Source organism: Heloderma suspectum, chromosome 14 (genome assembly GCF_057233095.1).
Source record: "Heloderma suspectum isolate Gila_16-S chromosome 14, 16-S_ref, whole genome shotgun sequence".
NCBI lineage: Eukaryota > Metazoa > Chordata > Lepidosauria > Squamata > Helodermatidae > Heloderma > Heloderma suspectum.
In genome coordinates this window covers 846,431-860,293 of record NC_139471.1, presented here as the reverse complement: position 1 = coordinate 860,293, position 13,863 = coordinate 846,431, and the positions used below count along the sequence as shown (strand labels likewise).

At 50.9% G+C, this 13,863-nt stretch overlaps 1 protein-coding gene across 3 annotated transcripts in view; it reads left to right on the top strand.

The window, feature by feature from the left end:
- The window catches only part of VAV2 (vav guanine nucleotide exchange factor 2), a 189,454-nt gene that overhangs the window by 151,189 nt on the left and 24,402 nt on the right, over positions 1 to 13,863 (top strand). For all 3 annotated transcript variants that reach the window (XM_084820906.1, XM_084820903.1, XM_084820905.1), the window contains exons 7-13: positions 1,211 to 1,279; positions 3,302 to 3,402; positions 7,130 to 7,229; positions 8,153 to 8,248; positions 10,393 to 10,461; positions 12,318 to 12,404; positions 13,616 to 13,701. In XM_084820906.1, coding sequence (XP_084677032.1) covers positions 1,211 to 1,279; positions 3,302 to 3,402; positions 7,130 to 7,229; positions 8,153 to 8,248; positions 10,393 to 10,461; positions 12,318 to 12,404; positions 13,616 to 13,701 — 608 coding nt within the window. The remainder of the gene's footprint in view (positions 1 to 1,210; positions 1,280 to 3,301; positions 3,403 to 7,129; positions 7,230 to 8,152; positions 8,249 to 10,392; positions 10,462 to 12,317; positions 12,405 to 13,615; positions 13,702 to 13,863) is intronic.

Genomic DNA, 13,863 nt, shown 5'->3' with positions numbered 1-13,863 from the left:
GCTGACTCTCAGGCTCACCCACCTCGCAGGGCTGTTGTGAGGATAAAATGGGGAGGAGGAGGAGGACCACGTAAGGCGCCTGGGCCTCCTTGCAAGAGGAAGAAAGGCAGGATATAAATGTAACAAATATATTTTTTTAAATCCCTGCTTGTAGCTTCTCTCCCTTCCACCCATCCCTCTCCCACCATCTCCCCCTCTTCTCCCCTGTCTTCTCTTGCTGCCTCTTCTACCCAGAATGTCCTCCACCACACCCCTCGGTATTTCCCCCTCTCTCAGCCTCAGGACTCCCGCTTTTCTGAAAAAGACCTTGTTGGTTTGTTTGTTAAATTTATTTACCACCAAGTGGCAGATGTTCTCAGGGCAGTTTACAATCAAAACCAACAACACAGTAACAATCCAAACAAAAAATACAAGAAAAATATCAAAATATTAAAACATTAAAAGTATTAAAGAGCCACCTGTGAAGCTGATCATCAGAGTGCCAGATTAAAGGTCCCCTGCCTGCTGGAAGAGGCGGTGAAATGTACATGCTGAAGACGCAGGCAGATCTCCCAGGGGAGGTTGCGCCAGCTTTGAGAAGGCTGTTCCCTGGTAGCTGCCTAGCACCCTATTGTGGGCAGCAGCATCAGAGAAGAGCCTCCAGAGAGGGCTGCAGCAGTCAGGCTGGGACATGCTTGCGTTCCTGCCTTATCAGCTTGGCCTCTTATCCCTCCCTGATTGTAGGCTCCTTGGGGACAGGAATGGCTGGCCAATCTCTGCCGATGCTCCATTGTACAACCCCCCATTCACTGCTGGTCCAGGCCCTCTAGAAACAAGTCAATACAATATTCATTGAATTGTGAATGATGCTGCATGGCAGGCATCTAAAAATAGTCAGGTATCGACTGTTAGATAGTAAACACCACTGGATGTCAAACATTGATGTCAGCCAGAACTTTGGAGAACATTACAGAGGACAGTTTGAGGTGGGGGGCGGGTGGTATCTTCCAGCCTGGCCTTCTGCCCCCTTGGTCAGTTTTTCGATGCAGGGAAGAATTCAAACGTTCCCTAACACGTTCTGAAGTGGTTCCGCCCCAGGGTGGCCATTCCACATGCCTTCTCTCAACAGGGCCGATCTGGCTTCAATCTGCAACAGAGGATGTCGATCCAAGCTGAAACGGGCAAGGCGTTTGCCCTCAGTTCCTCATTTGTTCCTGCTTTGCCTTTGCAGAATTACATGAATCCATTGAGGCTGATACTGACGCCACAAGACATGGAAGCAGTATTTATCAACTTGGAGGTAACATTGCCTAAATGTGGGGTCTTGTGCTGCTGCTGCTTCTCCCCCGATTTCAGAAACGTGGGTTTCAAGCCAAATTCCGATCACTTGAAAGCAGGGGTGCAGAACCTCTTCCAGTCCGAGGCCTGCATTGCAGTGGTGGGTGGGGCCAAAGGCAAAAGGGGTGGGGCCAAATTACCAGCATATTTTAGCTTAAAGCTCTTCCTGCCTGTAACTGAACCTCGGGAGGGGCATTTTCACCTTTTTGAATGGGGAAAAACTCCACAAAAGCCAAGAAACCGCCCAGGGGGTGGGGGAGAGGGGGTGGGGCCAGGAGAAGGGGTGTGGCCCTCTGGGAAGGCTGGAATTTGCCCCTGGGTGAAGGGTTCTGCCTCCCAGCTTTAAGGACAAGGCCCCGGCCTCCCGCCTTTGTGACGAGGTCTACTGAATTCACCCACTTTGCCAGGGCGCCCCCTCCTTCCTCTTCCTGACTGTGGCTGACTTGATTTGTCACGTCGGACAGGGGTGCTCCAGCTGCCCGCTGGGAAGCACTTGCGTGCCGTGAGTCTCTTATCTCAGGTGCGCCACGACAGTGACGCTGACGTGCTTGATGCAGCCGCCTAAGCCCCTCACAGCAGGGAAGCCAGGGCCCCCGCTGACCATACGTCTGCAGGCGTCCGCCTGAGGAAGGATTTCCTGTGCCACCCGCCCAAGAGCAGACAGCTGTGGGGCAACCCTCAAGGCCTCACTGCTGCCAGAAAGCAGGGACCTCCCCCTGGATCCCGAGGGACTTGGCGGAGGGAAGGTCAGGGAGCCGTGCGGTCCGCTCACCTGGGTACCATGCATCCGCAAAATGGATAAATGGCCGTTCTTCAGGGCAGGTGTACAAGACGATGTACGGGGCGGAGAATGTGGGTAGGGAGATATTTTCCTTCCTCTCTCATAATACTAGAACCCAAACGGGGTGATCCCATGAAGCTGAATGGTGGGAGATTCAGGACAGATAAAAGGAAGGACTTCACACAGTATGCAGTTAAGCTGTAGAATTCATTACCGCAAGATGTCGTGAGGGCTGCCCATTCAGATGGCTTTGAAAGGGGGTGGACAAATCCTGGAGGAGAAGGCTGTCAGTGGCTGCCAGTCCTGATGGCTCTGTGCTCCCTCCAGGACCAGAGGCAGCGAGCCTCTGTGCACCGGCTGCTGGGGAACATGGGTGGGAAGGTGCTGTGGCACTCGTGTCCTGCTTGTGGGCTTCCCATTGACGGCTGGTTGGCCATTGTGTGAACAGAATGCTGGACCAGATGGACCCTTGGTCTGATCCAGCATTTTTCTTTTGTTCTCACCACTTTGCCATCTGGGAAATGGGTGTTTTGTGACTGCCCCCCCCCATCATGGCAGCCATCCTATGAATGGGCAGGCCCTCCCCCATGGCAAGCATTTTGTGAGAGTGCCACAACACTCCTTCAAACTTCCATATGTGCCCACCAATACAATGGTTGGGGAGCCCATATGTCATGTGACACCATTTCACTTTTACCCTGAAGGACTCATTTAACCATAGAAGAATTAGAGGGAAATATCACCAAGTGGTGATCATCACTCTGTAAAGGTGGTTAGCCCAAATGCCTTGGTTGTCCAGGCTGTAGCAGAACGGTGCTCAGTGTTTGCAATGGCTCCTCCATTATTGAGCTGTGATGTACGCACAAGCCACGAACTTTGCATATGAATCTGTCGTTGTCTGGCTTCCAAGCTTAACTGTGCCCACACTGGAGGCATTCAAGACGAGGCTGGGCAGCCATCTGTTGGGGATGCTCTGACTTGGATCCCTGCACTGAGCACGGGGTTGGACTCGATGGCCTTGTAGGCCCTTCCAGCCCTACTATTCTATGATTCTATGATGCAGTTTAAGGATATTTTTCACTGAAGGCTTTGCCTGTTCATCTTCCTATATATATTTTTTTTAAAGCAGCTTCATTGTCTCCCTCGTATGTGAGTGTATGATTTGGGGTTGTGAACATCTCAATTTGTTCCCTTTGTTTTTAGGACCTCATCAAAGTGCACTTCAACTTCCTGAGGAACATTGATGTCTCCATGATGTCCGGCGGGAGCACCTTGGCGAAAGTGTTCCTTGAATTCAAAGAGAGGTAAAAAGGCTGCAAAACAGGGGGCAGGATTTTTCAGGGACCACCTCTAGGTATACCTGGAGCCTGAGACGAAGGGCCTAATGGGTTATGGTAGCAGTGGAGCTCTGCTTAAATCCAGGTCATCTGCAATCGCAAGAAAAGCAAGGAACGACAGGTCTGATTTAAGGAGCAAAAAGGGTGCATTTGGTGGGAGATGCTGAATTCCCTGCCCACCCACCTGCCGGCCACCCCACCGTCTGTCCCCCAAAAGTGATTTTCTCTGGTTTCTGGCATGGCCAGGGTCAGGTCCTGCCTTTCTAACATTAATGCACCTGGAAACGTCCAGCCAAAGGGAAATTCTGCCACTTACGTTTGTTGGAATTTCTGAACAACCTGGTAAGCATCCCACATTTCTCTCTTCCTCTCACCCTTTTTATTCCTGGCTTGGAGTTGACAAATCATTTTTCTTTGCAACTCCTTCGAAAACACTACAGTAACCTCCCGAGAGAGGCAGAGGAGAGGCAGATGGGAGGCATTCATCTGCACTCCCTCTGGGAGTAGGGAGGTCTTGAGTGGCAGCTCCCAGTTTTCTCACAGGTGACAAAGTCCTTGAATGCCAAAAGATTTTTTGGGACGGTCCTTTCCTGACACTGTTTTGCTTGGTTGATGCCGAGCCGTTGCCTTTATTTGGGCAAAGGGCGCCCTTTAAAGAACAAAAACACTGAATCCTTCCGTTACTGAGCTGCAGCTCCGTTTTCCTTCTGAGCTGGTGGCTGTGGAGTCTGGCGTGGGTCTCGCACAGCCTTCATTCGATATCTTGTTGCTTGATGACTTTGCGTCTTGTCAGCTGCTTACTTTGGGAATGGTGGTGTGTCGCAGTGATGTGAAAGTGCTCTCTCTCTCTGACGCTGGATCTGGGGCGGCCAATTCAGACATACGTTTGGATCATCTAGACTTGATGCTGCCGTCAAGGAGTCTGGGGGGACTGCGGGAGAAATGTAGCAGGCGAGGAAAGGGCTCCGCTCTGTTCGCAGTGTTAAGAAGCGGTGGGGAGCTGAAGGTTACTCTTGCAGGCTTTGCTCTTAAGTAGGACCCTCAGTGTTTGGCAATTGCCACATGCCCTTTTGTGTCCTTACCTCCAGAGAAAGCCACTGGTTACATTTTTTCAAAAGCCACTACCAAATTTATCTGAAAACATGGCTGGGGAACCTCAGGCCTGGGAGCTAAATCTGACCCGTCTAGGGCCCCAGTCCATATTCCATGGAGGGCCACATCCCTTCCCCCCAGCCACAAATCGTTTGGTGGTTTCTTGTCTTTTGTGCCATTTTCCACATTCTAAAAGGCTGAAACACCTCTCCGAAGGCTTTGTTACTGGCAGTAAGGGCTTCGTGCTACAATGTGGAATTGTGGAATCGTCATCCTCATCAGCTTTATTAGCATTTCCGTACTGCCTTTCTGGAACCAAATAAGGCAGCTTACAAACATTCAGAAAACAAAAACCATAAACAAATAAAGACAGTGAAAAGTTACTAAAAAGCACAAAAACCCATCGCAACTATTTACAAAGCTGAATGAAAGATAAACATCCGGCTCTACAGTCCGGACCAAGCTTTGAAATCGAGCCCGAGATTTGCTCTGCATCTGCTCGTGGCACCCAAGTGGGGTCCATGCGGGGGGATCACAGTGTGTTCCCTGAAGCCCTCCATCGCACAGTCAGCCCGACCCGACTGACCAGGGCCGGCCCAAGACATTGTGCTGCCTGAGGCAAAGGACGATTCGGCTCCCTCTCCTGTTGCACGTACGAGAGCCACGAGCTGGCCAGTGAGTCTTCTGCAACAGTGGCAATGGGACAACCTCTTTCCCCACACCTGAGGCAGCAGCGGAGCTTAGGGGGCGTAGCGCCATGAAGCCCACAGCTCTCTCCCGCCACACCTTGCTCCCTCACTCTGCGTCACGGTAGGGCCGGCCTGCAACTGACCCAGCAAAGTACCAGAGTCCTCTAAGTATGTGTAATGTCACATGGTACGGTATATGGTGTTATGTTCTCAGGTTTTCTTTTAAATGTTTTAAAACATTTAAACCTGCTTAGGCTTTGGGGCAATATAGAAATGTAATAAATAACAGAATGAATACAAATACATTCTGATGCTGCATTTTAATGTCTGCTTTACCACTTTGAGATTTTTTTTAGTTATGATAAGCAGTATATAAATTCATCAGTCAATAAATATATGGCTGTAGGGTTTCTCCTTCCTTGAGTAACCGTCCATGGTTTTTATTAGAACTCAATTTGTCAGAACTCTGTTTCTTTTTAAAAATCTTTATTTTTTAGTGTAGTGGTGAGAGTGACAGACTGGGAGCCGGGAGATCCGGGTTCTAGTCCCCACCTGGCCATGGAAGCTCACTGGGTGACTTTGGGCCAGTCACAGACTCTCAGCCCAACCTACCTCACAGGGTTGTTGTTGTGAGGATACAATGGAGAGGAGGAGGATAATGTAAGCCGCCTTGGGTTCCTTGCAAGAGGAAAAAAGGCGGGGTATAAATGCAATAATAAATAAATAATAAATAAAATTTATTCTTTTATTCTATGTGCTCTTCACTGCTCCAAAATGTTTGGATGTGCAGCGGTATACAAATATTGTAAATAAAATGAATAAATAAGGATAAGGGAGCAGTCCTTGATCACATACTTGTCTCTGTAAAATTGCCTATGCAAAGCATTGGAAATCTAACCCAGTCCCAAGAATGAGAGAGCAGTATATTAACCTATAGGATTTTGCCGTTCTAAATCAATTAGCTCAGGTTATTAGAGCTTGCCAGGGAGGGGGAGGTCTTGTGGTGGGTTGGCCCCTGTGTGGACAGACTGCTGGACTACATGGACCCTTGGTCTGATCCAGCACAGTGTGCTTATGTTCTCAGGTTCTTGTGCTAATTTTGAGCAGCATTCGAAGTGATTTAAACAGTTCTGGAACAGTCAGCAAACCATGATTGGCAAGCCATTTTTCTTGATGTAAGGAAGGGGAAGTGTTGTTATCAGTTGGCTGTTTAGTATGTTGGTGGTGGTGTGTTTTTTCCCTCTGGAAAATTTAATTTTTAAAGTCAGTTAAAAATAATAATTAATAATTAATAAATATAGCCAAGGAGCCTCTGAAGCTCTCGTGGAAGCCAACCAGAATCCAGACACCTAAGGACATAGAACATTTTCCTTTTCCCCAGTCAGCCATTGGCCCACCTGGCTTGGTGCCAGGCATATCGACTGGCAGCCACTCCCGAAGGTTTTTGGGAGGGCTGCTCCTGCCTGGAGAGAGAGCACAGGGCCATGTGCATGCAAAGCAGGTGTTCTGCTGCCGAGCAAAATGCGGGCGTTGCAGGACGTTAGTAGCATCCTTCCTGCCTGCCTTTCTTCATGTGGAGTATTTTTATCCTGCTCCTCAGCTAAAAAGGCTCCCGGAGCAGCTTCCATATAATCTGTAGAACGAGACAGTCCATGCCTGCAGCCTCACAGTCTAAACAGACATGACATGCAAGGAAAAAGAGAGGGCAGAGGAGAAAGCAAGTGGTCTTTAAGCAGGCCAGCTCCTCTCAGACACTGAAACGGACGTGAAGGTTGAAAGCATTCTGAAAGATACGGTGGGATGGTCAGAGTGATCTGGGAGTGGACTGCAGGCGGTCCCAAAATGGCCTAAGAGCCCAAGCAGCTGGCACATGGGTTGATGTTTCTTCCCTCCTCTGCTCCCTCTTTATGTAGGCTCCTGATATATGGCGAGTACTGCAGCCACATGGAATATGCACAGACCACGCTGAATCATCTCATGGCGAACCGGGAGGATGTTCGGCAAAAAGTCGAGGTGACAAGTGGGGGCCCGGGATTGGGCGGAGGCCGGCTGGTGGTAGCTCTGATGCACATCCCTTGTTCCCTGTTTCCAGTGCTCTAAGCTGTTGTGTCTTTTTCTAAATTGGCTTTCGAGAGCTCCCTCTCTTTGTCCCCTCTCCCGACAGCCTGACCAGCAGAAGCACTGAAACTCCAGAAATCCCAGATACTACCCTTCTTCTCAGCTTCATTTTGCAATTGGGGTGAAAGGCCCCAGACTCTGAAATGGGGTTGCAATGGACAGAAGGGCCCTGTCTGCAACAGGGACATCCCATCCATTAATGGGTTCTTACCAAATTGATTACAAATCACACCAGGGAGGGAGGGAATCTGCCCATTGCTAATGCTGACCCATCAAAAATTGGCGCGCTGGTGACACTGGCCAAATATGGGTCATCATGCAACGCTTGGGTGTTGCGGAAAGGAGACTGTGCTGTGGGAGTTCCCCCTCCACTGGAAACAGAACTGCCTTCCTGCTGCCTTGAAAATGCACACAACCGTCACTAGTGTATGATGGCATATGTTAAGCTGAGATACCTGTGTCGCTCCCTTGAGGTAGCAGGCAAGCCTGCTCTTCTGATTCTGGCCTGCTATCAACAGCCCACCTTGGTGAGAGATGGCAGCTGCCTCTAGACAAGTGCCAGAAGATGCTGCACCTGGTTATGTTACACATTGAAATCAGTTTCAACCCTCTCTTACTGCTGTGGCTTCCAATCAAGGTGCCCTGGAAAATTTAGTTCTGTGTGGGCAGTTAGGAGTGTTGGGATGCTGGATGTTCAGGCACCCCAAGAAAAAGGCCCCGGCTGATGCTACAGGGCTGGAACATCAGGCAGAGATGGGAGAACCCGTGGCAGGAAGGTTGTATGAACGCCTTCTGTTTTCCTTTTGCTTCCCTTTCAGGAATGCACGCTGAAGGTTCAGGACGGGAAATTCAAGTTGCAAGACCTGTTGGTGGTGCCGATGCAGCGAGTGTTGAAATATCACCTCTTATTAAAAGTAAGTCACTTTTACTGCCCCCCAGAGGCCCCTCACCTTGGGAGCAGTTCTGGAGCTGCAGGGAAAGACGGCCCTGGCCTATTTATGAGGCGGGACATGTGAGTTCCCAGGCCCAGGGTTAGCTTCTGAAGAAAAAAGCAAAGCGAGCTGTGTTGGCCGTAAGGGAAATTCCAACAACCATATTAGGGCAAGAGCTTTATTAGGCCGATTCAAGGTCACAAAATAGTGTGCAAGCTTTTCAGACCTCTAAGTCTCTTAATCAGGAAATTGTTACCTAAAGCAGTTGGGGGCCATGGAGGAGGGGGAGGAAAAGGCCGGCTTGGATGCCGAAGCCATGAAGTCTGCCTGGTCTGTCTCGAGACTGAACATGGCACTTGGGGAGGATGCTGGTGCCTGTGTGGGAGGCTCTCCAGCCACGGCTGCCATCTCAACTGTCCCGGGTTCAGCACAGCGATGTAGTGGCACCTGGGCTGGCAGGGCCAAAGCTCCGGGATTTTTTTATTAGCGGGGATCCTGACACCGTCTGCCCCCCTGCTCCCACAGTAGCTGGAGGGGAAATGGATTTTCCCAGCAACAATACAGAGCTATGCAGCATATTTGGGGGTGGCTCGGTCTTGAAGGGGCAATCAAGATCCAGCGCTTCACGAAGGACCTGCTCCTGGTGGAGATGAAGGCTGCTGGGACTGGTCTGTTGAGATGCTCCAACGCAGTGGCTCTGGGGACTGTCACGATGAGTGCTTGTGTGTCTGAGTTCGCCACAACATCACTGGTTAAGCAGATTCTGTTCTTTGTTCTGAAAGACAAGGAGGAACCTAGGAAGCTGCCTCAGACTGGGTCAGACTTTGGCCTGTCTAGCCCAGTACTGGCAGCACTGACTGGCAGCAGCAGCTCTCCGGAGCTTCAGGCAGGAGGTGGTTGTTTTTTCTGGCCCCACCTGGAGATGCTTTCAGGTATTGAACCTGGGACCTTCTGCATGCAAAGCAGGGCTCTGCCGCTGAGCTGCGGCCCTCGCCCCTGGGGGAGCTCGAGGGTTTTGTCAGATCAGTCATCTCGAGCAGGACATGGCCCCTGCAGATCCACAGGCATTGGGGCTGACCCTGTCTCTTGACAACAGGTTCTTGGGCTTCATCCTGCCATAAATGAGTCTGTCTGTCTGTCTGTCTGTCTGTCCGTCCGTCCGTCCGTCCATCCATCCATCCATCCGGCCCAACAACTGAAGCTCTCTGGGTGAATTCCAGTCCCTTCTCTCCCTGGGGACTTGACACACCCTGTTTCAGGAAAAAATATATGATCCCCCCAATGGCCAGGTGCCAGATTTACTAGCCCCCTTCCCCTCTCCCCTTTTAGACATTAATAATATAATCAGTCCAGCTCCTCAGTGTGATGGAGCCTCCCAAAACACACAGCATGTGACCTTGGCCAGCTCTACATTGTTCGCCACCAGAGTCAATTAATGAATGTGAAACAAGCCCGCAAATAATCTGATTACGTGTGAAGACAGAAGTTTCTTCTGTCGGCTCTGTGTTACCTGGAGCGCCAGAATCTTCCCCGCGGCGATGTGGTGGTGGAGGAGAGCAGCCCTGCCTTTCCCAGCAGTGCACGGGGGCAAGCCCCGCCCCGCCCTTCGCCCCCAGTCCACTGCATGATGGAGCAGGAGAGCTAGGCAGGAATGTTGGTTGCAGTGTGCAGCGCGATGAAAATGTTGACCCTGTGGGCAGCTGCTGTGGAGGAAGCAAATTCCACGTTGGGCATGATTAGGGAAGGAATCGAAAATAAAACTGCCGATATCATGAGAATCTACAATGCGGCCACACTTGGAATACTGTGTGCGGTTCTAGTCACCCTGCCTGGAAAAGGATATTGTGGAGCTGGAAAAACTGCAGAAAAGGACCACTGAAAGGCTCAGGGGTCTGGAGCAACTCCCGGTGGCTATATGTTACCTCTGGTATCAGAGGCAGTATGCTGGGGAAGACAAGCGGGAGGGTGCTGGAACTGAGCTCATGTCCTGCATGTGGGCTTCCTATTGGGGCAGCTGGCTGGCCCCTGTGTGAACAGAATGCTGGACAAGGTGGAGCCCTTGGTCTGATCCAGTGGGGCTCTCCTGAGGTTCTTAATGCTGCTAAGGGGCCTCGGTTGTCTTTCAGGAGCTCCTCAGCCATTCGTCTGATCGGCCTGAGAAACAGCAGCTCAAGGAGGCGCTGGAAGCCATGCAGGTAGGGGAATTTCTCGATATGGAGCAAGACGGACCCATCCCCTGGGGCCCTGCTTTTTAATCCAGACAGGGCAGGCTCAGATGGCTGTGCGTGCTTTCAAGGCTACGCCTGAGGTGTCTTTGTCTCAACCGGGAGCTCTTCTAACTGCCGGAGGGGCAGTTTGTTTGTTAATTAGTTCATTTATAACATTTTTATCCTGCCTTTAGTCAAAAAAGCTCCCAGGGCAGCTTACAAAGATAAAAAATAAAGCAGTCCTGCCCACAGGCTTACAGTCTAAAAAGTCACAAAACAAAAGGAGAGGAGATTGGAAGGGAGAAGGAAAAAAAGTAAATCCAGGCACTGGGTCCTTAGTTGCACAGTTCAGTGACAGTGGATGATCAGAATTCACCAGCTCCTCCCGGTGAAAGCTACTTATTCCCAGCACACGATGCTTCCAGATGAGGCTTTTATTGTGGAATCGCACTGCCTCGCTCATGGAATTTTGCAGGGTGCAGGGTCCAGACGTTGTCCTCCTCCATTTGTAGCCCTCCCGTGTTTTCCCACCACTTCTTTTCTCACCCAAATAAATCCATTAAGGAGCAAAGACAGAATAGCTGCACCACACAGCCTTTTGAGTGTTAGCTCCATCTGGAAGCACCCCTGGTACATTTCACAATTTCTGGCTTCAAGGAGCCCTGTCTGTCTCAGTTTCCCTGCTCGGGTCCCTGGGAGATCTGCCGCAGAACTGTGTGCTGCACAGGGTCCTGGGACATGTAATAGGATGGACTCCCCCTGGACATCCCTGTTGCTAAAGCAGCTTACGAAACCACGCAATCAGAGAGGGATGCTGGGAGCTTTTCACAGTTTCCCACCCTTGTCCCATGGGAACGGAGCCGTCTCCCAGCACCCTCCCTCTGGAGGCTGAGCAGGGCAAGGGAAGACCACAAGTGTTAGTGAAAGGTCTTCTCTCAGGGAAAGTTTCCTGCCATTACGGATTGTTTTTTCCAAGGAGACCTCAGGGTTTGAAAACCATCAGCGCAATAGAAGTGTGTCTTCTTTCCTTGCCCGATGAAGAATTCCCCTGCTTTCCTGAAAGACACTGACCTGGGAGTAAGCCCTGTTGAACTCAGTGGCATTGACTTTTGTGTAGGGCTGTGTGTGCACCTCTCTTACCAATGGTAATCGCGCCAGGCCATTCCAGAGCCCATGCGTCCATTCAGCCCATTTCTTACTGCAATGCCTCCTGCGCTTCTCCACTCCTTGGAGACAGGAAGGTTTTAATTAGTGCTGTGCTGAACATTCCTCCCACATTTTTTTTTACCGTTCTCACTCAATTTGATAGAAGAGAAATTGCTTTCAAAAAGAAATTCAGTGGTGAAGAAATTTTGGAGAAATTCTCATGGGTTGGGGTTGAGTTTCTAGGGGTTGCCTTGCTTAGGAGGTGGCCAAGGACTGGCCACAAGTGTCCTGTTATAAAACATTCTGAATGAGGCAGGAGAAGGGAAGCCTCTTCCATGGGGGGAGACACCTTCAGGAAATGGGAGGACAGATTTTGGCACCAACTGCACCTCATCCCTGGTGCTGGACACAGCACGGCCCCCACCTGCACTGCGGCGGATGCAAACGGGGGGCCGGCCTGCCAAGACAGGTGATGCTGTTACAGCATGAACCCCCCCAAACCCTTTAGGAAAAAAGAAAGAAGCCATGCTACAAGCCCTGCCAGTGGAGAGCCCTACCTGAGAGAAGCTGCTGAGAATTTCTCTCCCGTCCGCCCTTGGAGAAATTCAGTGAAATTGTCTCCCACATTTCTCCACCCACGGCCATTTGCGCACAGCTCTAGTTTTAATTGCACGTCCCCATCTGTGTTTGTTTCCCAGGACTTGGCCATGTACATAAACGAAGTCAAGCGGGACAAAGAGACGTTGAAGAAAATCAGTGAATTTCAGAGTTCGATAGAAAACTTGGTAAGGTTAAAAACAGGCACCTTGGCGCCTCTTCCTCTCTCCTTGCAAGAGGGCGCAGGCATGCTGGAGGGGCACCTTGGTATGGATGCCCAGGGACATTTTGCAGCACCCATGTTACTCCAGGGCGGCCTTCCCTCCCAACTCCCATGCTGGCTGGGGAATGCTGGGAGTTGTAGTCCAACTAGGGATGCTTGAGAATGTCGTTTTTGCTCTCAAAACATGCAAACAGGCCTTGTTCGAAGCCCTGAACACAATGAGAAGCACATGTCCATGTTTGCACATTGCCAGACATGTGCTCACGTTCGATTTGCGCAATTTCCCCCGTAGAATGAATCAGCCCTGCTTTCATCTACAGAGGAAGGTTCCACAGATTAGGAAATTTAAGGAAATGTCACATTCATTCACTGCTCGATTTGTGCAATTTTCCCATTTGCGTGAACAGGAATCAGGCCTGAGACAAGTGGTGAGGTGGCCTTCGGAGCATCCTAGTGATCTCACACTGCACTCTTTCCCAATCCCTAAGTCCAGCACGTCTGGAGGAGGCCAGTTGGGGGAGGCTGCTTTAGTTTGCGTAGGCAGGCTTTTCAGGGGCTTTTCCTGTGTCCCCAGTGCCATGTGCCTGGCCTAACGCAGGGCTGTTGGCTGCCTAGAGAACACCAGTGGGGTGGGGAGCGGAAGGTAGGGGTCCCTGGGACATCGGCCCACGAGGGATTCAGCAGGGGCCAAGCCTGACCTGGAAAGTTTTCCAGCCCCTACCAGACCAAATCAGGGGAAATGGACAGGCGCCTCTGTGACTTTGCTCATCAGGCCACCCTGGCCCTGCTGCAGGTTCCCCTCCAGGTCTTCCATGGGAGAAGGGTTTTCTGCAGAATCCCAGCCCACTCCCGGGGTTGTATGGGGTTCTGATATATGGGTATGCGTAGTTATCTAAATGGGGTGACTGGTGGCGCCAGGGAACGGGTTCACCCCTTTTCCCCAGCAGTGCTGCTCCAGTGAAATTGGCAGTTGACCTGGAGGTTTTTTTAAGAATCTAGGCCTCCTCACCCTGGATCTCCTGCGCTTCGTCCATCCGTGCCCTCCACATTCGGGCACTTTCCGTAGGTGCAGACTTCAAAATCTGTCCTGTTTCTCCCCCCTCTTTGGCAGCATGTTTCCACTCCTGCCATTTGCCTGGCTCTGCTCTAACCCTTTCCTCCCACCTCATCCCACAGCCAGTGAAACTGGAGGAGTGCGGCAGGCCAAAGATTGACGGCGAGCTGAAGGTTCGATCGATAGTAAACCACACCAAGCAGGATAGGTGAGCATGCAAGGAGATGCCAGGGACGGGTTTCTTGCAGAGGGGATGCTCCCCCAAGCGAAGGATGGGTTTTATAGAGTGGAGTAGTGGCAACCCTGGAATGCTGTGCTGCTTTGTGGAATGTAATTGGAAGCCACGTGGATAAAAAGAAGCGTGGGATCA